The sequence below is a fragment of the Poecilia formosa genome, unplaced genomic scaffold, assembly GCF_000485575.1.
Source record: "Poecilia formosa unplaced genomic scaffold, Poecilia_formosa-5.1.2 Scaffold112, whole genome shotgun sequence".
Lineage (NCBI taxonomy): Eukaryota > Metazoa > Chordata > Actinopteri > Cyprinodontiformes > Poeciliidae > Poecilia > Poecilia formosa.
The window spans coordinates 940844-962966 of record NW_006800051.1 but is presented as its reverse complement, the minus strand read 5'-3'; the positions used below and the strand labels follow the sequence as shown (position 1 = coordinate 962966).

The following is a 22123-nucleotide window of genomic DNA, read 5'->3' as shown; positions in this document are numbered from 1 at the left end:
ATGACTTAGTGGAAGAAAAAACTCCTGTCTCTTCAAGCTTTCCTGAAAACTGTGCAATCTCAATTCCTGCAGCGTCAAGAGCTTTGGTTCTGTTAAGAGGTTTAGAAATGTTCCATAAAATACAGACTTATTTCTAAAACGGAAACATTAAGAGAAACGATGATTTAGTGGAGGGAAAAACTCCAGTCTCTCAGTTTTTTCTGAACAGCCTCACAGTTTTCAGAATCATATGGGAAACTGGTTCTTCTGAAAGAGGTTCACAAATGTTTCATCAAGTATTTTAAAAAAGTAACAGTAAGAAAAGCGTGCTTTCAGATAATTTAGTGGAAGAAAAAACTCCCATCTCAGCATAAACTCCTGTAAGAAGCAGTTTTCTTAATTAGAGGAGCTGCCAGAGCTCCGATGTTTCCTCAGTTTGTAGTCAGTAACGTCTCCTGAAGCGGAAGCGTCTGACCTCGTCTCCTTCTGTCTCCAGCTGATGACATCAAGCCCTGCCCTCGCTGCGGCGCTTACATCATCAAGATGAACGACGGCAGCTGCAACCACATGACCTGCGCCGTGTGCGGCTGCGAGTTCTGCTGGCTCTGCATGAAGGAGATCTCGGACCTGCACTACCTCAGGTGAGGCCCCGCCCGCCTCGGCGGCGCCGCGCGGCGTCCTGCTGAGGGATGAACTCACGTTGCTGCTCTGCTTCCCGCCGCAGTCCGTCCGGCTGCACCTTCTGGGGGAAGAAACCCTGGAGCAGGAAGAAGAAGATCCTGTGGCAGCTGGGAACGCTGATCGGAGCGCCGGTCGGGATCACGCTGATCGCCGGCATCGCCGTTCCCGCCATGGTCATCGGAATCCCGGTTTACGTCGGCCGAAAGGTGAGAGCAGAGTTCTCACTGGAAACACAAAATGAAGTCGATTACAGCTGGTTTGTGTTTCTGATGTTCGCTACAAACATTTGAGTTTATTTCCTGGTATTTTATGTTTTAAATTATTACGTTTTTTTTTATTTGTTCGTTTCATTTTTGAATCTGTAATACAAAAACAAAGAGCAGAAAAATCTTAAATATTTGTATCTTTATTTAATTTTAAGTACATGTATTCAGAAAAATACAAACTTTTTAATATGTTTAATATATGTACATATTTTTTGTTTGATATATTATAAATTATTATATTACATTTTTAATCAGAAGACTGGTATATTTCTACTGCACTCTTTTGTTTTTTATTTACTTTAAATTTATATTTAAATCTCATTTTATCTATTACATTTCTTATATATTTGGTTTATTTTTGCCATATTTTCATATATTTGTACTTTTTACACTGATGGTGTTATTTAAATATTTATTCAGAACTTTTCTAGATTTATTTTAATTATTTTAGTTTGCTAAGCAAAACTTTTCTATATTTATTTTTTGTATATTAATATTTAACTTCCATATTTAGTGATGAAAGCAGGTGAGGGTGAATTAAAAAGAAAAGCTGAGTAACAGACATGTAATCAGTTTTTATTATCTGTGCAATTCTGAAAGTAACTTTGATAAATTTTTATTTTTTTGGCCAAAATATTTCCCTGAAGTTAACAACCTGCCATAACTCTTATTTCAAATGCAGATTTCCAAGGTAGAACTTAGGCCAGTGTTTCCATTTTTGTGCCTTTTCACGCTGCATGCGGTAATTCAACAACAGGAAGTGGAGGGAAGGTGACGGGACTTTTCCAGGGGAGATGATTGAAACATCAGCTGTGTGTTCAGCGCCTTCATTTGCACATTATCTGATACGTGTGCAAACATCTTTATCACACGTCAGTTCCAGCGAACACATCGCTGCATCTTTCCCGCACAGAGCTCATTCATTCATTCATTCATTCATTGGTTCGTTCTCTCGTTCATTCAGGTTTATGGTCAGTTCTCTAGCGCTGTCGCCTCCAGGCAGCACAGGAAACAGAAACCACAGACACACAGTTGGTCTGTCACAATCCACTGGCAACTATCTGGAACTTACAGCGTTGCTCAATGCTGCTGCTGAAGTTTCACTTTGACCTCAGTGATGTCAGTTTTCTAGAAATGACCAAAGCTGGCCTCGAGCTTCCACCTAAACCATCAGCAAAATTAAACAAGTTGTTTCTAAATGAGGAAAAATGCAGGCTTTCATTTCTCATTTTCTTTTATTTCTGGGGTTTCTTGTGTTTGCTTATAAATATTAAATGAGATGTGATAATTTCCAGTCATAGACAAAACAGCGTTTACTGGAAAACATGAGGGCTGTGTGTTCAAGGCCATGTTTGTGTTGCGTTTATTTCTCTTTACCTCCACCTTGTGGCTGAAGGTGGAACTGCACATTCATTCCTGACCCATTTTGATGTTTTCATGAGTTTAGATTGTAATTTATCCAGACTCTGGATTTCTTATTGACATAAAACATATTAGTAAAGGCTGCATTCCAGATCATCATTGGAGCTCTTCTGATGATGCCATCTTGTTTTAAAGTGAAATTTATGAATTACTTTAAACTTAAAGTTTGACTATAAATCTGGGATTTTTTTACTGGCTGTTTGGTTTTCCACTTTGTTTTCTGATACACGAGCTCAAATTTAGGAAATAATCTGAGAGGTTCTGTTGTTTATATGAGATGTTATTGTATTTATTTTGCAGATCCACGCTCACTACGAGTTGAAGAAGGCGTCTCGCCACAGGAGGAACCTGGCCATCACGGGGGGCGTGGCCCTGTCGGTCATCACCGCCCCTGTCATCGCAGCTGTCAGCGTTGGTAAGAAACGCCGGTGAATCTCTGCTGCTGCCTGAACTCAAAGACAGAGCAGATCTTCTAAAAACCTTGAACTGCTCCCAGGCATCGGCGTTCCCATCATGTTGGCCTACGTGTACGGCGTTGTTCCCATCTCGCTCTGCAGAGGAGGCGGCTGCGGCGTCAGCAGAGGGAAGGGTCGCGGCGTGCGAATCGACTTTGATGAAGACGACGGACCAATCACAGGTGAGCTGCATTCAGACCATCCTCGTTTAGTCCACTATAATCCGGCTCCAGTCCGTTTGCGTAGAAAGTCCGGTTCATTGTGGGAGGTGTGACTGAGCAATTGAACTCTGTCCACCTACAAACGCAGGTCTCAGTTAGTTGAACTGAACTGTGGTGGGGTTTGAAGTTAACAACAGCACATGGCATTCTGGGTAAATAAAAACCTCATCAAACTTGTGAGTTTAGCACTAGCAGGAGAAATGGCTCCTGATCAAAAGAGAACTCCTCCAACCGCTAAAATCTGACGCAACTCCATTTTTGTTTCCATTTGGTGAAGAAGGAAGTTCTTCTTCTTCAGAGGTTTTTGTGTTGTTTCCTTCAGTGGTTCTTGGTGCAGCGCCCCCACAGGCCAGGAGGGGAACAACCTTTTCAAAGGGTTTGGTTGGTTTGATGCCAACCAAACTCTCAATGTGAAAGCAAAAAAGTAACCAGCTTAGCTGTTTCAGTATTCAGACTGAATCTACTGACTATCAGATGTGAAAATAGCCAAACAGATTTATCTTCCGGATCTGACTGGGGTTATTTTTTCCGTCCGACTCTGCAGTGGCCGACGCGTGGCGAGCCCTGAAGTCTCCGAGTCTCGGAGAGAGCAGCCTGGATGGAGCGGTCAGCGGTCTGAGCACCACGTCCCCCAGTGAGGGCCTCTCTGTGGCCCCTGGGAATCTGGGGGACACTCCACACTTCAACACGCTGGCCGGCGGCGCTTTGGGGACCCGAAGCAGCAAGTACAGCAGGTGAGGAGTCAGGTGGTTCTTTTTGCTCCAGTTTTTATTGATTCTAACCGATCTAACTGATATCCTGACTCGGATGTTTTCGTCCTGCAGGCTGGAAGTTCAACCAGGGGAACTGGCTAAGGAATCAGCTCAGAGAGAGACGGGAAGTCTGGGAGCAGGAAGCGACTGCGCCAGCACCCGAGGGATGGCCGGATCCATCATTTCCTCTTACACCTTACCCGACAGGTGAGAGGATGACTGACTGGCTGGCTGAACGGCATCCTGGTAGCTTTCACTAAGAACAAAGTTAGCTTTTCGGAAACATTTTCACTGGTGTAAAATAAGGACAGTGATGGGACTAAAGGTTCCCCACCTGTCAGTCCTGAAACAGCAGCTGGCAAACTGGCACCAAAGAGGTCCAGAAGTCGGTGTCTGGTTCAACCTTTTCATTTTAGATTTTTGGTTTATATTAGAGTAACATAAGCTGCACATATTTCCAGAAACATCCTGATTTCAGCTGCCTCTGCTCAGACACTGGCGGTGGAGAGATGAGCATTAAATACTCTTTGGCTCATTTGCATGTCTGTTCTCTGGAAAACGGATGTTGTGCAAAGTGTAAACAATGTAAAAGAAACGTGTTTTCACACTGCAGTTCATGTAGTTGTAATGTTTTTGGGAATTGGGGCCTTTTTGTATTAAAAGGAGAAACATATTCTTTAAAATTTAGTGCTAGTAAGAGCTTACTTGTGGGGAAAACTCAGGGCAGCTGGGCGTCTTGCACAGCCACAGGTCTGATGAAGAAGAGTGAGCTGTCAGTTTTGAATATAAAATGAGGCTGATATAAATTGAATATATCATTGTATTCCTGGATTTTGAAGAACGTCAGATCTTTACGCCTCACGCTGACTGACTCGTCTTAAATCTCCTCAGGGACTGCACCAACCTGGAGATCCAGGTGGACATCGAGACCAAACCCAGCCATCTCTGCCTCACCAGTGAGGAGGACCTAGCTCCACAGCCGAGCTCTGCTGCCGTGGCGACTGCCTCAGGAGGGGAGGAGCCTCAGGACTGCAGCTCCAGGAGGGGCGGGGCTTTGGGACTGTCGCCAGGGGCGTCAATCAGGGAGGGGCTCAGAGACGTGACCCTGGCCCAGCCGGAGAGCATCCGCAGCGACCTGGAGATGTCGGACACTCAGTCGGACGACATCGCGGAGCTGACGTCGGACGACTGCGACTCGCCTCATCCTAAAAGCTGCCAGCAGCTGCAGCCTCCCTCCTACAGATCCCTGAACCCCCCCACCGACGGCCTTCACTGTCCTGCAGACAGCAACGTCATCTTGTACGTCTGAGAGGCACAGCTCTCAGGATTGCACAAAAACTGACGAAACCCTGAACATTTACCTTCAAACTTTGTTTCCTTTTCCTCCTGTCATCTGTCGTCAGCTGCTTTAAGGTCTGAAACACAGACAGGTGTTTGTTTCCTCCTGTCTGTCTTATCGATCTACCGGCCAGCCTCCTTTCTGAGTAAATGGTCAGGGTTCTACCTCTGAGATTTGTTGTTTACTCCTTGGTGCAAAATGCCTTGGCTTCTTAAGCAAAAAAGAAAAAAAGAAAATGAAACAAAAAAGTACAAATTTATAAGAAAAAATGCGCAAATGAAATGTTAACATGGGGTGAAAGTTACCAAGCACAGCAGAAAGAATCAGATTGGTGAAGAAACTGATGTGTGTTTGAATTGAGACTTACAGCTGTTGGCTTTTTTCTGCTTCTGCTGTTTCTGCCATCAACAAATGTATTTTTTTTTATTTTTTTGCATCGTGCATGAGTCTGCATGAGCCATTTCTCACCTGGAGGTTTTAAAAAGGCAGCGGGTTTCTCTTATAGAGTTTACCTTTAGAGGATGAAGCCGCACTTGGATGTCACTTTTCCTGCTGGAAAGAGGATGAGGAGGGTAGAGAAGGAAGGAAGGAGTGAAGGGTAGAAGGAAAGGTTCGCACACGCTGCAGAAAACAAACAACTGAGAGATTTGACGACGATGGACCAAAAAAACTCAGAGCAAAAGAAACATTTATACAAATCTGAACCAAGTCTCTGAGTCTAAGATAATTTTTGTAGAAACTACAAAAAAAGCCAGAAATATTTAGCTGATTTTATAATTTCTTTATTGTTTGAAAATTTTTGTAGCAAAACTACTGAATAGTTTTATTTAATTAAAAAAGTATGCCAGTATAAAAATAGTACATTTTCTAGTATCGCATAAATCTGTATCTTTAGAGTGTGACAATCACAGATTCTTCCTTTGTCTATTCAGCCTGGACAAAGGAAACTATTGATTGTTCTCAAGTATAAAGATATCGATATCAGTTATCGGTATCGTATCTGTTGCTGTTTGTATCCTTTGATTTAAACTTACTGAAGACTCATGAAACCAAAAAGTGTTTTCAGACAGAAATATTTACCTAAAATACTCAAAAAAACTTATTTCAACGTGTTATTGTTGAGCAAATTATTGGTCATGACTGAAACAGAAATATCAGTATTGGTTATTGATTATTGGTATCGTATATCATGCCGTTTTGTATCCTTTGATTTAAACTTAAAGAAGACTTGCAAAACCAAAACAACTCCCTTTGAAATATTTAAACAAAACAAACAATACATTTTTTTTGAATATATCATTAGTGAGCAAATTATTGATTATTCCTGAATCAGGTATTGTAATATTGATATCGGTTATCAGTAATCGTATATTGTGCCATTTTGAGAGGTGTCCTTTGATTTAAACTTTCTGAAGACTCGAAGCCAAAAAATTCCCCTTTTAAAAAGAAATATTTACCTAAAACAAGCAATAAACCTATTTTAACATGTCATTGATGACCACTATTATCGGTAATTGCTGAAACAGGTATTGTAATATTGGTATTGGTTATCAGTATCGTCTATCGTACCATTTCATGTCTTCTGACTTACCCTTAATGGAGATGCGCTAAACCAAACAAAAGACTTTTGTACAGAAATATTTACTTTAGTCAAACAAATTTATTGAAAAATGTTATTATTGAGCAAATGATTGATTATTGCTAAATCAAGTATTGCTATATCATTTTAGGTAATCGTCCAATTATCTGAGATGTTTTAACTTTCTGAAGACTCTTTAAGCAAAAAGAAACCCTTAAAGGAAGAAACATTTACCTTAAACTTATTTGAACATGTTGTTGAGCAGCTGGTTTAAATAATTTATCATAAATTCTCACTTTTCAGGTTAGGTTGTTCACATAATGCAATAAAAATGACTTTTAGCTAGAATCTGAACTGTCCGGCTGCTTTCCACACATTTCGTCTGTCAGAACTCTCCCATACTTTGTTTCTGGTCCGTGTCGTGGTACCAGTCTGGACGCTCACTAACCAGCACAGCCCAACTGGTTTTGCTGGTTCTTGCCTTGTAAAATCGCGCCTGTCTGACCCAGTTTTATGTGCATGAATGACAGAACATGTGATGAATGTATTTGTGCGATCCACTTTGTCATTTTTTTTGACTGAGCACTTGTGCACTTTATCTGAATGTCTTATTTATCTTTTTTAATTTGCTTGACATCATCTGTTGCTGTAAACATGTTTACTTGAGTGAAAAACAAAAGTCTGTGGTACAACCAAAAAAAGGAGCCTTTCTGTTGGGTGGAATGAGAGAAACGTTTGCCTCCAAAACTTTTATCACTCAGTATTTTTTTGTGTCTTTTTTTAATTAATGCTGTGATGCAAGAACTAAACATAATTTATTATTTTTCATTCCTTTTTATAACTTTGTGTCGCTCTGGTCAGCCAGTAAAACTTGTGAACACGTGGTTTTGGAGCCAACCGCAAGCTTCTCTCAGTCACAGCTTAACCTGTTTCTTAGCTTTGGATCACCTCCGTGCTTCTGTTTGAAAAGGTTCCCGGGAACCTTTTTCTTCATCTCAGAGTAGCTTTATGGATTCTGCTGCTTATGTGACTTGGCGGTCCTGTTTCTGTCTACACACGTCACTGTTTTTTGCCTATCTTTCAGAATAAACGAATGTACCACAGACGGAAAACTGGGACTTCCTGAAAGAGTCCGAATGAGTGTTACGTCCCTTTAGGAACACAGGTGGTTCTGTCTTTATTTGAAATGGTTTATAGATAGCAATATTTAAGTGTTATAACTAAAGGAACTGTGTTTTGTTTTGTTTTTTGTTCTTGTTGCGGTTAAAGCCTCGGTCTGATGAGAGGCTGCACATGCAGAACTGTGAGACTGTGGAGTTTTTTTGGGGGGGGGGAAATGAATAAATAAACACAATTTTATGTTGCACCAAAGCCATGTTTTATTGTCTGTTATAATAGCCATAAAAAACAATGATTTTGCTGCACAACTTCACATCAGCTGTTTTTTCTCCATTGACTTGCCAAACTTCTCAGAGAGTGTAGACATTTTATTCATTAGAATTTTTGTGTGTATTTTGTTTAAGACATTGACTCGTTGGGATGATAACAATTAAACTCCATCTCAAAATTTGTAGCAAACACCTGCAGGCTTTGAAACTTCATAAATTCATCAACCTTGGCAAAGTCTAAAAAGCATGATACTGCCTCCACCATGCTTCACTGTGGGAGTGGTGTTTTGTCAGTGATATACCGTATGGACTTTTGGTTTCCTGAGCTTTAATTGCAGTTAATGAGCTTAAACCTTCTTCCTGCAATTGTTAAAAAGTTTATGCAATTATAACAAAAACAATATGAAAACAATAAAAAAAAATTTACATAAAAATATCCTTTATATTACTAATTCGTCAGATGCTCAAAAACAGGCAAATAAAATATAATTGGAGAGTAAGAAAAAAATGTAGATTTAAAGGGTGTAAGGAAAATGGATGGATGGATGGATGGATGGATCCATCCATCCATCCATCGTATACGGTATACGGTATACGGTAATACGGACGGTATTTGGGCGTTTTTTGTTGTTTTTTTTGTCACCGGCTTCTACACCTCGGATCCTCCAGGCGGCGCTGTTGCATCTCGTAACCGGGTGATTAGCCCAGAAGAAAACGACTTTGTGGCTGGGCCGTGTGTTTAACTGCCGTAAAGCAGAGGAAGGTTAAAGTAACTCGGATAAAAGCGTCAAAACAGGGTAAATTAATACGTTTGAATGCTTTACTTTGACTTTTTGTTGCATTTAATACAAAAAGCCGATCATTCGAGTTTAGTTATTTGGTATAAAATCGTATTTTTGTGTGGATTTAGGTCCCGATAGCATTAGCATACTGTCATTGAAGGAGAATCTATGGACATAGTTCAGTCAGTAGCTGCAGTTAAATCAACTTTTCTCCGCTCTAATTAGATCCACGCTACTCATTACATAAAGCCTTATGTTTATATATTTTATAAACGTTTTTGTTTTAAGTCGACTAGACATTCCCGAGCTTCTTATGTATATATGTATCTGTTAGCCGCTTGGCTAACACGGAAAAATCTTCACTGCAGCCGAAGAAAGAGTCTTTTGTTACCGTTTCCGGGTATTCGCCCACTTTAGAATTGTTTTTGTTCATTTAAGTCTTTTTACTACGTCTAGGAAACTTCTCTGCGCCTTTTGTTTCAGATAAATGTCATTTTTGTTCATTAAGAGAAACAATTTTTCTCTGATCGTATGATGTATTAGAATAACGGATTTATTTAGACTATTAGGGATATTTAGTAATCATTTGGAGAAAGATGCAAAGAACAGTCTTTTTATTTTTTTATATTTTCATATGACAGAAGAAAAAAGGACAGTTATTTAACTTTTTCCTTGGTGTAGCAAAGTTGACAATTTGAAGATGTAAAATTAATAGATAACAGAATACTGAATGTGTGAAAAGAGACTGGAGTGATGTTAGAACATAAGTATTTCAACCAAATGAACATTTTTCAAAATGATGGGAATTCTTAAGGTGATCTGTTTATATAATTCTGAACTTTCATCTATGAATGTGTCGACATAAAGTTGAGTTGAATATTTGTATGAAGGCTTTTAAAAATAAAATCTTTCTTTCTCTGTCTTTCCTGATTCCTTTCTGTATTTCTTATTTCTGCCTTCCTTCCTTTTTCTCTTTCTATCTTTCCTTATTTGTTTCTTTTTTCTACCATTTTTATGTCTTTTTTTCTGCCTTCCTTCGTTCCTTCATTATTTTCTTTGGTCAGCCCCTGTTTTGTGGCTAACTGCTCCTGATCTAGATTGTTCTACGTCCTGAATCATCTTTTATTTTGATTTTTTTTTTAGAGTTAACTGCTTTCCATCCAACCTTTCCTCCATCTTTTGTTTTACTCTCTTGTTGGCAGCATCATGCCGCTTGTGGACATCCAGTCATGGCTCGGCATCAACATAGACCGCTGGATGCTGCTGCAGAGCGGTGAGCAGCCGTACAAGCAGGCGGCGCGGTGCCACGCCTTCGAGAAGGAATGGGTCGAGTGCAGCCACGGCATCGGCCAGATCCGGGCCAAAAAGGAGTGCCAGCTGGAGTTTGAGGATTTCTTTGAGTGCATGTACCGTAAGAAGACGGTGAGTCTCTCTGGTAGTAAACTCTTCAGCTCCAGATGATCAAAGCTTTGACGTGTATCGGATGTATTGGGACAGAATCAGAACTTCTGCTAAATGAGGTCAATAAAAGCTCAGGTAAACAATATGTCGTTTTTTAAAAAGCTAGAAATCGTTCCAAATGTGTGGAAAAATACAAATAAATATGGACATTTATTATTTTAGTAATCAATTATTCAGATAATTAATTGGATAAAAAAGTGGTACATTCAGCAGATGTTTTATTCAGCCACTCCAGTCTCTTTATACAATATTACAAATACATTAAAAGATGCAAATAAACAAATCAATAAAAAAAATTTAAATAAACTTTTAATTGACTAAATTGCAATAAAGCATTCTCTTAGTGAACTCTTGATTATTTGTAGTAAAGTATGCATCTGGAGCAAAAAACTATTTTCTTCTCGCCTTGACATCGATACGATGAAGAGCTGATCTGGTGATTGTTATTCAGTTAATTATTTTTTTTCTTTTACGTAAAAAGTCCCAAGCCGGAACCTTTGTATTTTGTTTCTTGTACACCATAAATCAGACGCACAACATCCACAAACAGCAGTTATGGAAAACGAAGCCGTTTCTCTCGGCCCTCTGGTTTTTCATTTCTGCTTCATAACCGATCTGATCAGATGCAGGAAAAGACTGTTGTTGTGTTCAAGTCATGAAAGGAGTTAGCAAAGCTATTCAAGCCTGAAATAGCATCAATACTAAACATGTTGCTAATGCTAATGTCAGCGTCCACAATCCACGTTTCTAAAGAAGTTCCATGAATGATCAGGAGTTCCTGAAAGACTTTAACTTTGAACTTTGCTCCAGTCTGATGGTTGAAGAACAGATTAAAAACATTACATTTATTTGTTGTTACCCTCAAGTTTATTTCTTTCAATAATATTGCAACAAAAACGGTTCTTGAATTGAAAATGTTGCTTATTTTGTCGATGCATAATTTTCAATTTATTACATAGCCTTCTATTAACTAAATTAAATGTTTTAATGGAGTCCCACCACTGTTTTTTTATTTTTTTTTATTTTTTTATTTTGTTAAATTTTGACTGAAATATAACTTGTTTATCTGAGGTTACCTACATCCTGGTCCTCTGCGTCCTCCATGTTTGAGGAGCATCCTGACATGGAGTCGGTGCCTTTCATCCTGTTATCTTCACCTTTGACCTCGTCTTTTCTTTGTCCCTGCAGCGTCAGAGGATGCACGCCATCCGTGAGCAGCGTGACAAACTGATAAAGGAGGGGAAGTACACACCGCCCGCTCACCACACCGGCCAACCCGACCAGAACCCATGAAGGATCTGACCTCAGCTCAGTTTCTGTCAGATTTCACCATTTCCTGTTCCGCTGTAAAAATGTGCAAATAATAAATGTTAATGCCTACCGTCCTTGTAATGTCGTCTTTCCATCTTGTTCCATGCAAACATGAACCAAATGTTGTCAGTAGGATCAGATTCTGTTTTTGTTCTTTTGTCATAATTAAATGTTTCAGATAATAAAACAAGAAAAATTCAATTTATGATATGTAGAGCCAATTCACAACAAATGTTATCTCAAGGAACTGAATGTGTTAAAGCACCTTTTTTAACAAAGCCATGCTACAAATTATGTTTCTAATGAACTTTCTTTTGACATTAATTTAATAATTTCCATTTAGATTTTTGTTCCTGTAAATGTTTCATGTTCTGAACAGTCATCAGATTCTTAAATCAGCTGCTGTCATCAACAACATCCTCAGATTGATTTATCATTCATAACGTCTGATGAATTATTAAAGGTCCAATCTGCGGTTCTGAAGGTGGATGTTCTGCTGAGCGGTCTGGTTGACTCTAATGATCTGGGAGTAATCTCTCCCTGAGGACGGAGCCGATCGTTCATATGCAGGATGCTGCTTTACATGCAGGTAGAATCCATTTCATCTCGATCAGAACCAGCAGAGTCCATGAACCACCACTAGATGGCGCCACAAGCTCTGGGAATGGACTCGAGTCCAGCTGAAATAACTGACCTGCAGCTAAAGTGCCTTTTAAATTCATCAGTTTGGAGGTTTGAGATGTGCAATATGTAAGTGTTAAATGTTTTATTTTTTAATTCTACATATTTAATAGGGATTCGCAATATATCGGCATCAGTCCGATAAGTAAAGTGATATTTATTTACATGTTTATGTTTCAGGTGGTTGGTCATGTGACAGTGATACTGACGTAGTCTTTTTTTTAATTGTGGAAATAATTTTGTTAAATATCAGTTATTGGCCATAACAGCCACATTAATATTGGTTATGATATTGATCCACATTTTTACATCAGTGCTTCATTAATATTCTTACAAAACAACATTTTTCCCATAAGCATCGCATCAGGCCACAAAGGCTAAACCAGAGAGAAATCAGTGGCTCAGAGTAAAAATAGCAGATAATTGTCGAAACACTGCAGATGATTTACAGCATCTCATGATTTCTTGTTCTTTTTATCACATGGATTAAATTGTCTAAATTGAATTTTGTGTCCTCATTATTCGTTGAAGGTCACAAACTGCAGTTTAAGTGAAGTAAATTCACGTCTGCATCTCTGGATTATCAGCTCAATAATTAGCTAAGGTGGAGAGAATCAGGACCGACGGAGGTTTGAACTTTGAACTTTGCTTGTGTTTCATGCAGCTGCACAGATTTTTAGTGTCTGTTTGTTCAGGTAGATAAACTGATATTGGTCCAGGAGTTGTGATGCGGTTGAACAGCTGCAATAAAAATAGTTTTCTTGGCTAATTTGTTTTAGCCAGGGGTCGAGTCCTGGGGATTTGACTTTGGTGTCTTTGACTTTTGGTCACTCACAGCATACAGACCTTATAAACATGTAAACTTTAGAGAAAATGGAAACAAATGTAAGAAAATAAGATGTGGTGTAACTATAAATAATACATACATCCAATTATTTTTTTTCCTTTTTATATATAAAAAGCAGGTTGTGACAGTGCAAATATGATTATTTTATCTCACAGAGTTTCCATTAGGGGTGTGTGCAAATCTTTGTCAATATTCTGCTAATGTAAAAAACCCCACACATTTCTCCAGTAACCAGACGACCTCGTTGTCCTCGGTACCCTGATGTTCTTCTGCTATTTGATTTTTCTTGGGCATACGGTCCAAACATAACATGTAAATAATTATTTTTGTAGATGATTCTCTGTTGTTCAAAACACCCGAGCTCTGCTGATCTGATCCCTCTAACACTCACTGAGTTGGTTACAATCTAAGCAGATCCAAAGTTGTTACTTGGACTTTTTGTTTCAGTTATTTTCTCTTTTTGTCTTTTCTTTATTGTTTGTTTATTCTTTCAAATATTTACATTTTCAAGAAAAACTCAAGAAATTTTAGATTAAGCTAGGAAATTTTCTAGAAAAATAATATATATATATATTGCAATAGAAAATTTGCAAGAAAAAAATCTGAAAATTTAAAAAAATTAACTTTGAAAATTTCCCAGTTTCAAAAACTCAGAAATTTCATGTTTTTTTTCTTGACAATTTCTAAGATTAATCTAAAAATGTCTAAGTTTTTGCCGGAGATTTACTCCTTTTTGTTTATATCCAATGGTCCAGAAGTAGGTGCAGAATGGGAGCGGACACAGACAGGAATAACTCCAGATCCTCCAGCTGCAATAATTCGCCTTTTGAGGTTTTCCTCCAGCTGTGAGCGTAAAGGGATTATTTCAGACCCAGATTAACCGAATCATGTAATGAAAACGCGTGGCTCAGTTTCCCCCCCCCCCTTTTTTTCTGAGTAACTGTGAACATATGAGCATGAGTCGGTGCTGCAAATATTCCGCTGTGAACGCCCTCCTCTGCTCCAAACTGAGGGGGGAATGTGTGCGCGCGTCACGCTCTGGCAGAGCTGCGGACATGACGCAGGGGTACACCCGAAATCTCGGTTTCCGCGACGTTTACCACAGTCAATAGGCATGGGTTAAAGGGATGGAGCCGTGAACGCAGCCTATTGAAGAGACGGAGCGTTGGTCGAGGAGAGGAGGGCTGTTGGTGGTGAAGGGGGGGCTGTTTAAGGCAGGGAGTGGAGAGAGAGAGCAGGAGGAGGACAGCCATTACCATCCAGGATCGCCGCTCGCTCTTCCCTCTCCAGCCTCGACTAACCGGCGGAGACGTTTGGAAGAAGAGAGGGAGCGGAAAACGGGTCGGTGGAGGTGGAAACATCCCTCCATCTTTTCATTCATCCTTCGCTCCAGAGGAGAGGCAGCAGCGGAGGCAGCCGCGCCGGCCTCCCTCGCTCTGCGCTCGGACTCGAGGACCGCTGCTGCCCCGGTGAAGGTAAGCGGCTCCGGAGCTTTCACAAAACCAACATGTGGATTTTTATTTTCATTTTTTCCTGAATTTCAAACTGTCATTCCATCACATCCAGTGCCGATAAACCCACGAGTTAGTGTTTTATTGGAAGCCTATCGGGCATCAACATGTTGATCATTGGCTCAGGGATCCCTGACAGTCATTTCATTTGGTTTCTGTCACTGTTTGCCTGAAAACGTCCCATTTCCAGGCAGACTGGTGTGCGCTGAATCTGGAGCCAACCAGAGAGGGTTTCTGGGTCGTGAGAAGGCTGGACGGCTTTCTCAGCAGCTTCACTCGCAAACGGATAAATGTAATTAGTTGGTGTTACCCATTCTCGGACAAAGAGCCGATTCCCTGCTCCCAGACTGCTCGTGCGTGCAGCTCGTGCGTGCACCGAGCGTTTTTGGCTCCATGTCTGCGGTCCATTCATGCACACAGATCCCTTTCCTCTCAGCGGAGCAGAATGAAGCGGATGAGTGCAAAGCAGGTGGACATAAATCACAGCATTACGCACCCTCAGGTGTGATTGTCCGTATTGATCTGGGCTGTTCCTGCAGCCAATTAAAACAAACGACACCCTCCGTCATCGCCTCCACCTGCACGAATCTCTGAGAAGCCCCGGCATCAATACAACCTGTCTGTCTAAAAACAAACAAACAAAACAAACAAAAAAAAAAAACCTCTGGTTACGCAAAGAGCAGCCGGAGGGGAGATGGGAAAATTCAGGATTCAGACCGATCTCCCCTCCTGCTGCTCCGGAGCAGATGGTCGTCCCCGTCCGGCCTTATGCTGGGCCTTCAGCTCCCCGACATGAGCCAAACTGTCTATTATTTGTCTATTCAGAATCGATTAAATGCAGCATAAACTGTTAGTTCTTGGGATTAATCGAATATAAACACATCGTGTTGAATGAAACCCCTGAGCAGAGTATTGCTGCTAGTGAAACTATTAATCGTAGTGAAGGAATGTAAACGGCAATAATTTAGTAATGGTTAATCGTTAATGAGAATATACAGACTAAAAAACTAGTTTGCTGAAAAAGACAACATATTCTGAGCGGTAATTAAGCCAAAAAAGCACAGATTTTCCGATTAAGATTTAGAAATCTCTTCATGTGGCAGCTTAACTTCACCCAGTTTAAATTCTGTAAAAATTGAAATTTCATGTTGAAATTAAAATTTTTCCATTTTTAGAAGTACTTTTTAGCTGCATATGTATCTTTTGCTACAAATGATCAAGCATGCTGTAAAAGACTGCAATGTTTTTAGGCAGTAATATGTTTATTTCCTTATTTTAGGATGAATTGAAATATTTTTTATCTATTTCTAATATGATGTAGAATAAGGTATATTAACCGAATGAAGAATCTGCAGAATATATAATTTATTTTTTTTTACTTGATTTATCGTCTGAATGATCAGTTATTAATTTAACTGTTAGATGCACGTCTGGCTCTGGTTTCCATCAATCACCACCCTGGCCTTTGCAGCCTGCTGGTGTTCTAAGGATAATTGTCAGATCCTTCTTTTAATTTGCCTCACAGTTGCAGGAAGGTTTTGCATTGATTTCTATAGCAGCACCATTAGTTATATATATATATATATATATATATATATATATATATATATATATATATATATATATATATATATATATATATATATATATATATATATATATATATGAGTTTTTATGACTTAAAGATTTGCACAATGTTTTGTTTTTTTAAGTTTCACATGAAAAGTAACTGTCAGGGATTCAAAAAAGTCTAGATTGTGGTTAGAAAAACACCCGTTTACCGTAAAATAGGTCTCAGAACATCAGTGATGCTTTTCCATGAAATTACATCAAATTATGTGAGCTCTCTGGTTCAAACACATCATATTTAATTTATGACCTGTTTCTGTTGAAAACAGGTTTTGACTTGGAGGTGTGAAAGGTCAGCAGGTCTGATCATGGATGTTTGACAGAAACATGCGAGGAAGTGAAGCTGTTGTAGTGGAGAAAACTGGGTCAGAGTTTTATTAGTGATCACATCTGCTCCTCAGATGGAGGGCTGCTGCTCTGTTTGTCTGGTGAACTGGAGATCCCATCAGCCGTTGGTTGATCCCGAACAGGAATGCTGTTCTGGAATGACAGGAGGACGTTCCGGCCGTTTGGACCGTTAGCCTGGGAGCGTCTGCAGCGTTTGGCTCCTCGTATCTGTCCGCCCTTCCTGTCGTTTTCTCACCCTGCTTATGCTTGGTCACAGAGTCCCTCTGTTTACATTGGTCCAACACACACACACACACACACACACATTCAACAAACACACTGCTCAGCCTGAGCTGTGGGAACCGACCCCGGCTGTGAAATATAAATCAGGAGAGCCTCTCGGACTGAGCTGCTGCTCTTCGTCATGCCGCCCCAGCGTGAGGATATGTCCTATAAAGGTCAGCTTTCAGTTTGTAGAAGCGGTGGGTTGATTATTTAATAATGGTTTGTTTGTGTTTGTTGAAGAACATTTTTCTTTCTCTGCATTAAAAGTGAAGGAGATTAATTATTGAACTACAGGGAACTGGTTTAGATTTTCTGGAGCATTTCTCTCATTTTCTGTGCTTCTTGGTGGTTTTTCCTACCTGACAGTTTGGTAGATTTGGTTCGATTGGGCACCAAAGTTGTAACATTTGCTACATTTCCAGCTGTGGGGTTCTCTTTCTCTCTTCTCTGAGTCAAACCAGCCAAACCCTTTGAACAACTTGTTCCCCTCCTCGCCTGTGGGGGCGCTGCACAAAGAATCACTGAAGACAATAAGACAAAAACCTCACTGAGCATAACTTCCTTCTTCATAAAATGTAAACAAGATAGATTTTTTGAGAATTTCTCTCTTGTTTTTGGTAAAAGACCCATTTCTTCAGCTAGTGCTAGGCTAGCACGTTTGCCTTGGTTGTATTTACCCAGAATGCACTGCGCTGTAGTCTGCTTCCTGCTTTTGGAGCAGTCTCTGGTTTTTGGTGTTCACATTTGCATTCGAACCGCATGGTGCGGTCCGCCTACAGACTATAATTTGCTTTTTTGGTCCACTTCAGAGTTTGAATCCAATTGTGTTTGAATTGTTGAACCAAAGAAAACTGGTTTAGGTTTTCTGGTGTTTTCTTTGCGTCTTTGCTTCTCAAACTGCTCCTCTTCAGGCATTGACAGGGATTTACAAGAGTAGAGGTAGCATCATCATCTGGGTCCTACTATGGAGTATTAGGGCCACGTTAAGAAAATAAAATAAACAAAATAACACTATGAGAATAAACTTGTACAATAATAACGTTGAAATAATATGAGAATAATATCATGAATAAAGACACACATGCTGGAGAAGTAAAAACCTTCTCCGAGTTGGGGTGAGGTCCGTCCCCCAAAGGACCAGTTTAAGGCTCCGTTCTCATCAGCCCTGTTTAATCCGCTTTAATCCAACTCCAGTTCATTTGTCAAGGAAGTTCACTTTTCTTGGGAAGTTGTGAATTTGTAATCAAACTCTGATTCTGATCAAAAAACAAACTGTGATTTACCTACAAACCTCAGTCTGGTTTTGATTGACGTGAACTCTGGTGCGGATCGAATGCATATGTGAACCTCAAATGGACTCTAGGCTGCTCCAAAAGCAGGAAGTGGACTACAGCACAGGGCATTCTGGGTAAACACGCTGGCTTAGCACTAGAAGGAGATGTTGCTCGTGGTCTTTTTGGTCTTCATTCATTTTTCTGACAAAATTCAAAAGACTGCAAGCATTTAATTTCTGTAAAACATCTGTTTAACATTCTTGGGAAGAAAACTTTGTATTTATACTGAGATCACTGAGTCATTTTTAAGTCATATTTGAGTTTATATGCACACTGCATCTAAAACATGTACACTCAATAAGGAGAAAACTAGTTTAAAACTAACATTTCAAGTTTAAAGAAAACTAGCAGGTGACATTTTTTATCATTACTTCCAGAAAACTACTTATATTTTTTGTAAAACCAAAGTGGTGACCATATTTTTTCTTTAATGTCTGAAGATTTTCCCACCATTAAGTGAATTTTTGCAGATTTGTTTGGGCTGTAGAAGAACTGGAAGGTGCCTTCAAGCAGGAAGTGATCTCACTGTTTCTTGTTCTGGTACTTTGTTCTTCTTCTACTTCTTGTAGCTGTAATGACACGGTGCGGCTTTGAAGCCTCCGTTCTGGCTCTATTTATAAAACCCCTCGTTTCAGTGCCACTGAGTCACTGTCAGCCAGCAGCAGGGAGGCAGCCACACACCACAGAACCGCAGGCAGTTCTGGACGGGCTTTAACCCTTTTCCTCGCAGCGTTGCCAAGGAGACGGCTGGATCCAGGAAGCGGGGTTTCTGACGGCGGTTTATCCTGCAGCAGGAGGAGTAGGAAGGCTTTTGGCAGCTGGAGTTTAGATGGAAAATACAGATGTTAACCTGAACATCCTCGCTCTGCAACGTTCAGCTTGGAGAAAAATAAAAGCTCAGAGGGAAGTTAGCCTGGACACTTCATGGGGTTTATCTGAGGCAACTTTGTTTTGTGGTCAAATGTTTGCAGATGAATTGTGCAAAAAGTTGATTCCAGTAACTGCAGAGACTTTTATTTTGAAAGATTTGTTGATTTCCTAAAGAAGAAGAGAATAACTTAAATACATCAGGCTGCAGGGATTTCAGGATAGCTGAGCTTCTACTCCAGGATCTGCAGGTCTTTAAATCATTTTGCAGCCTCAGGAACTTGGAGGTCTGATTTATTGATCCAGTGATGGACAGTTTGGACCATCAGGTCTCCAGAGTCCAAATAACACGCACACACACTCAGTTTTTCTGTTACGTCTTTGCTGCGTTTTCTTTTTTTCCACTTGATGCCTGCGGTTCATGCCAGAGAAGCAGGTTGAGGATTAAAGAAAATGAAGAAGAAGCTTTTAGAAACCCGGTTTCTAAATGTCCTTCTGTTCTTTCTTTCTCGGTTCATTCCAGTTTGATACTGGAGTCAAGATTTAAAATGAAGTGATAACTAGGCCTGTCACAATAAATCTATTAATCACTTGATAAATTAAGGCAAGTTCAATCACTTTGATTTGCATGATTTATTATTTTCTCTCTTTCTACCAAAAACTGGATGAAAAAGTCTTCAGTCTGGTGCTTTGGTCTCAACTAAAACTTGTATCAATTTATCATCCAAAAGAAATGTGTTATTGTTTCAGGTCAAATGAGAATTTAATTTTAATGAAGGGTCCATTCACACCAGACATGTTTAGCTCTGATTCCAGTACAGCCATCATCTCTTCCAAACGGCTGCACTGGGTCAGGATGACGGTATTTAACCTGCTGAGGCCTGGAGTCTTTCCACTTCAGCGTCATGTTAAAACACACGCGATAATCGATTTAACCCAGTTTTTATTCCCCTTCCTCACTAAATATTTTGCATCATTCATAACGACTCAATCTCACTCCACACCATCAATGAATTATACAGTTTCTCTTCTGTTTCTAAAGCCTCTGACCTCCTTTTCCCCTCATTCATCTCCTCCCTGCAGCGTTGAGGCGCGATGGAGTCGTCGGATGATGATACTCTGAGCGAACGCTCCTGCGTCAGCGAGCCGTCTTTCCGCACCGAGCGCTCTGGTGGCTCGCTGTCCCCGTGCACGTCGGGTTTGGTGGGGCCGCCAGGGGACACTCTGCCGTGGAATCTGTCCAAACACGAGAGGAGGAAACGGAAGAGCCAGGACTCGGTGCTGGACCCGGCGGAGAGGGCGGTGGTACGCGTCGCAGGTAAGGAAATGGCTCTCGCTGCTCCGGTGGTGTGTGTAAAACCAGGGCATTGGCAGCGTGTGTTGTTGAAGGAGGAATAAGTTTGTTCACATGATAAATTAAAAAAAAAACACATGCTGCGCCATCATCTTCCAACTACTTCCTGTTGTCTTCTTTGTGGTTTGCACCAGTGGCAACATCCGGTTATCAATCATGTGCAGTGGTGGTTTCTGATATGGGCAATATGGGTAACCGACCAGGGCGGCATCTCGTGGTGGGAGTTTTTGGGAAATTTAGTGTGTTTTCATTAAGTAAATGTAATTTTGAAATGTCAATTTGCATATTTATATTTACATTTAGTCAATGGAAGGATTTGACTTACAGGATTTTTCTGTTTAGTTTATTTTTTAAAGAAAAATGAAAAGAGAGGTTTATTGCTCTAGCAAATACTGGATAATTGGCTAATTAGATGTCATATTTCTCATATTTTTGCGTCCCATCTTTAAATGTCATGTTTCACTCAGAGCTACTTTCACATAAACACATTAACATTTTATCTGATATCTTCTGTATGGTTTGTTTCCAGGCGAAAAACAAGCAGTAAAACATGTTTTTGATGTTTTACGTTTAACTGAAACTTTTATCAGATGTAATTATCCTTGTTATTAAGACGAAGGTAAATGTTGGTCATTAAATGTAAATGCCAGGATAGTGATCATCTGAAGATGACATCTTACATTCTGCCTTGTGGATATGCTTAGTTCTCATTATTGCAGACAATGGCACAAAAACACATGGTGCTCAGTGTTTGTGGAAATGCTAATGCTAACAGCATGCTAACAGAATGCTAACATTACTTGGGGAACTGCAGGCAAGCTGCTGGCATTATAGTGACACCTAACTGCAGGAGAAAAAGATAAAGAAAGAATGGTTGAAGTTGGTTTTGGAGGATGTTTTTCCTCATGGATCGATGTTAGCTTTGGGCCCGATATGTTAAAGTTTGGTCAATTGATCAAACCTTTTGGGGATTTTTGGGTTTTCTTTGTAACTCCTGTGTTTAACCATTACCAGTGCTTGCTTTGTTACAGTTCTTTCTGAATCAACAAACAAATGTATCTGTAAAGGAAACTCTGGGAACCTTTCTAAGGAAACTTATTGACTGATATCTGAGGTTGGATGGTTTCTGAGGGTTTTAGCTTCCTGCTCAGTTTGTTTCTTATTCACCAGATATTGGTGAGCTGGCCTTATTACTGCAGACGATTAGCCTATAAGGGGATTTTCTTTTGTAGCATTTATCTAAAATATCCAAAAATAATGCAGCTGGGAACTTAAAATATCTAGACGTGATGCTAATTGACAGCCAATCCATGAGCGCCATTCAGGTTCCTTCGTGCTGATTGGCTGATCCCCACAGAGCAGAAGTGAGGAAGACTGTTGATGTTAGCTTCTCTGGTGCATATGAATTCATATTAATATATATTAGATGACTGAACAATTAAAATAGGCAGTAATACACAGTTGTGGTCTTAAACTGAACCTAAATCTGTTAAAGGGGCAGTACCATGTACATACACATCTGGAGTGTTGCCTAGATTCTTTCATGCATGTTTGAGAAAGAAACATGCATGGTCTCCATGGTAACCATTCAGCTGTGCTAAACACCTGGCTGGACCTATATATATATATATATATATATATATATATATATA

At 40.0% G+C, this 22123-nt stretch overlaps 3 protein-coding genes across 9 annotated transcripts in view; all 3 read left to right on the top strand.

Moving 5' to 3' along the window:
• The window catches only part of rnf19b (ring finger protein 19B), a 37650-nt gene extending 30922 nt beyond the window's left edge, over nt 1-6728 (top strand). For both annotated transcript variants that reach the window (XM_016675361.1, XM_007559994.2), the window contains 7 exons: nt 476-620; nt 704-866; nt 2649-2763; nt 2845-2985; nt 3569-3758; nt 3849-3983; nt 4668-6728. In XM_016675361.1, the coding sequence (XP_016530847.1) occupies nt 476-620; nt 704-866; nt 2649-2763; nt 2845-2985; nt 3569-3758; nt 3849-3983; nt 4668-5085 (1307 nt within the window). In that variant the 3' untranslated portion in view covers nt 5086-6728. The remainder of the gene's footprint in view (nt 1-475; nt 621-703; nt 867-2648; nt 2764-2844; nt 2986-3568; nt 3759-3848; nt 3984-4667) is intronic.
• A 2039-nt stretch (nt 6729-8767) lies between these two features.
• ndufs5 (NADH:ubiquinone oxidoreductase subunit S5) lies at nt 8768-11709 on the top strand. The gene is made up of 3 exons (XM_007559993.2): nt 8768-8879; nt 10067-10286; nt 11514-11709. The coding sequence occupies exons 2-3, from the start codon at nt 10071-10073 to the stop codon at nt 11616-11618; spliced, it is 321 nt and encodes a 106-aa protein (XP_007560055.1). The 5' UTR covers nt 8768-8879; nt 10067-10070; the 3' UTR covers nt 11619-11709.
• A 2466-nt stretch (nt 11710-14175) lies between these two features.
• Nucleotides 14176-22123, top strand: part of macf1a (microtubule actin crosslinking factor 1a) — a 211374-nt gene continuing 203426 nt past the window's right edge. For 3 of the 6 annotated variants that reach the window (XM_016675293.1, XM_016675287.1, XM_016675286.1), the window contains exons 1-2: nt 14176-14639; nt 20201-20435. In XM_016675293.1, coding sequence (XP_016530779.1) covers nt 20213-20435 — 223 coding nt within the window. In that variant the 5' untranslated portion in view covers nt 14176-14639; nt 20201-20212. The remainder of the gene's footprint in view (nt 14640-20200; nt 20436-22123) is intronic. The other 3 variants (XM_016675292.1, XM_016675295.1, XM_007559992.2) reach the window with 2 other exon arrangements.

Coding starts and splice junctions, on each gene's coding strand:
- ndufs5 (XM_007559993.2), top strand. CDS start 10,071: ATGCCGCTTGTGGACATCCAGTCATGGCTCGGCATCAACATAGACCGC. Junction 10,287..11,513: donor GCATGTACCGTAAGAAGACG/GTGAGTCTCTCT, acceptor TTGTCCCTGCAG/CGTCAGAGGATGCACGCCAT.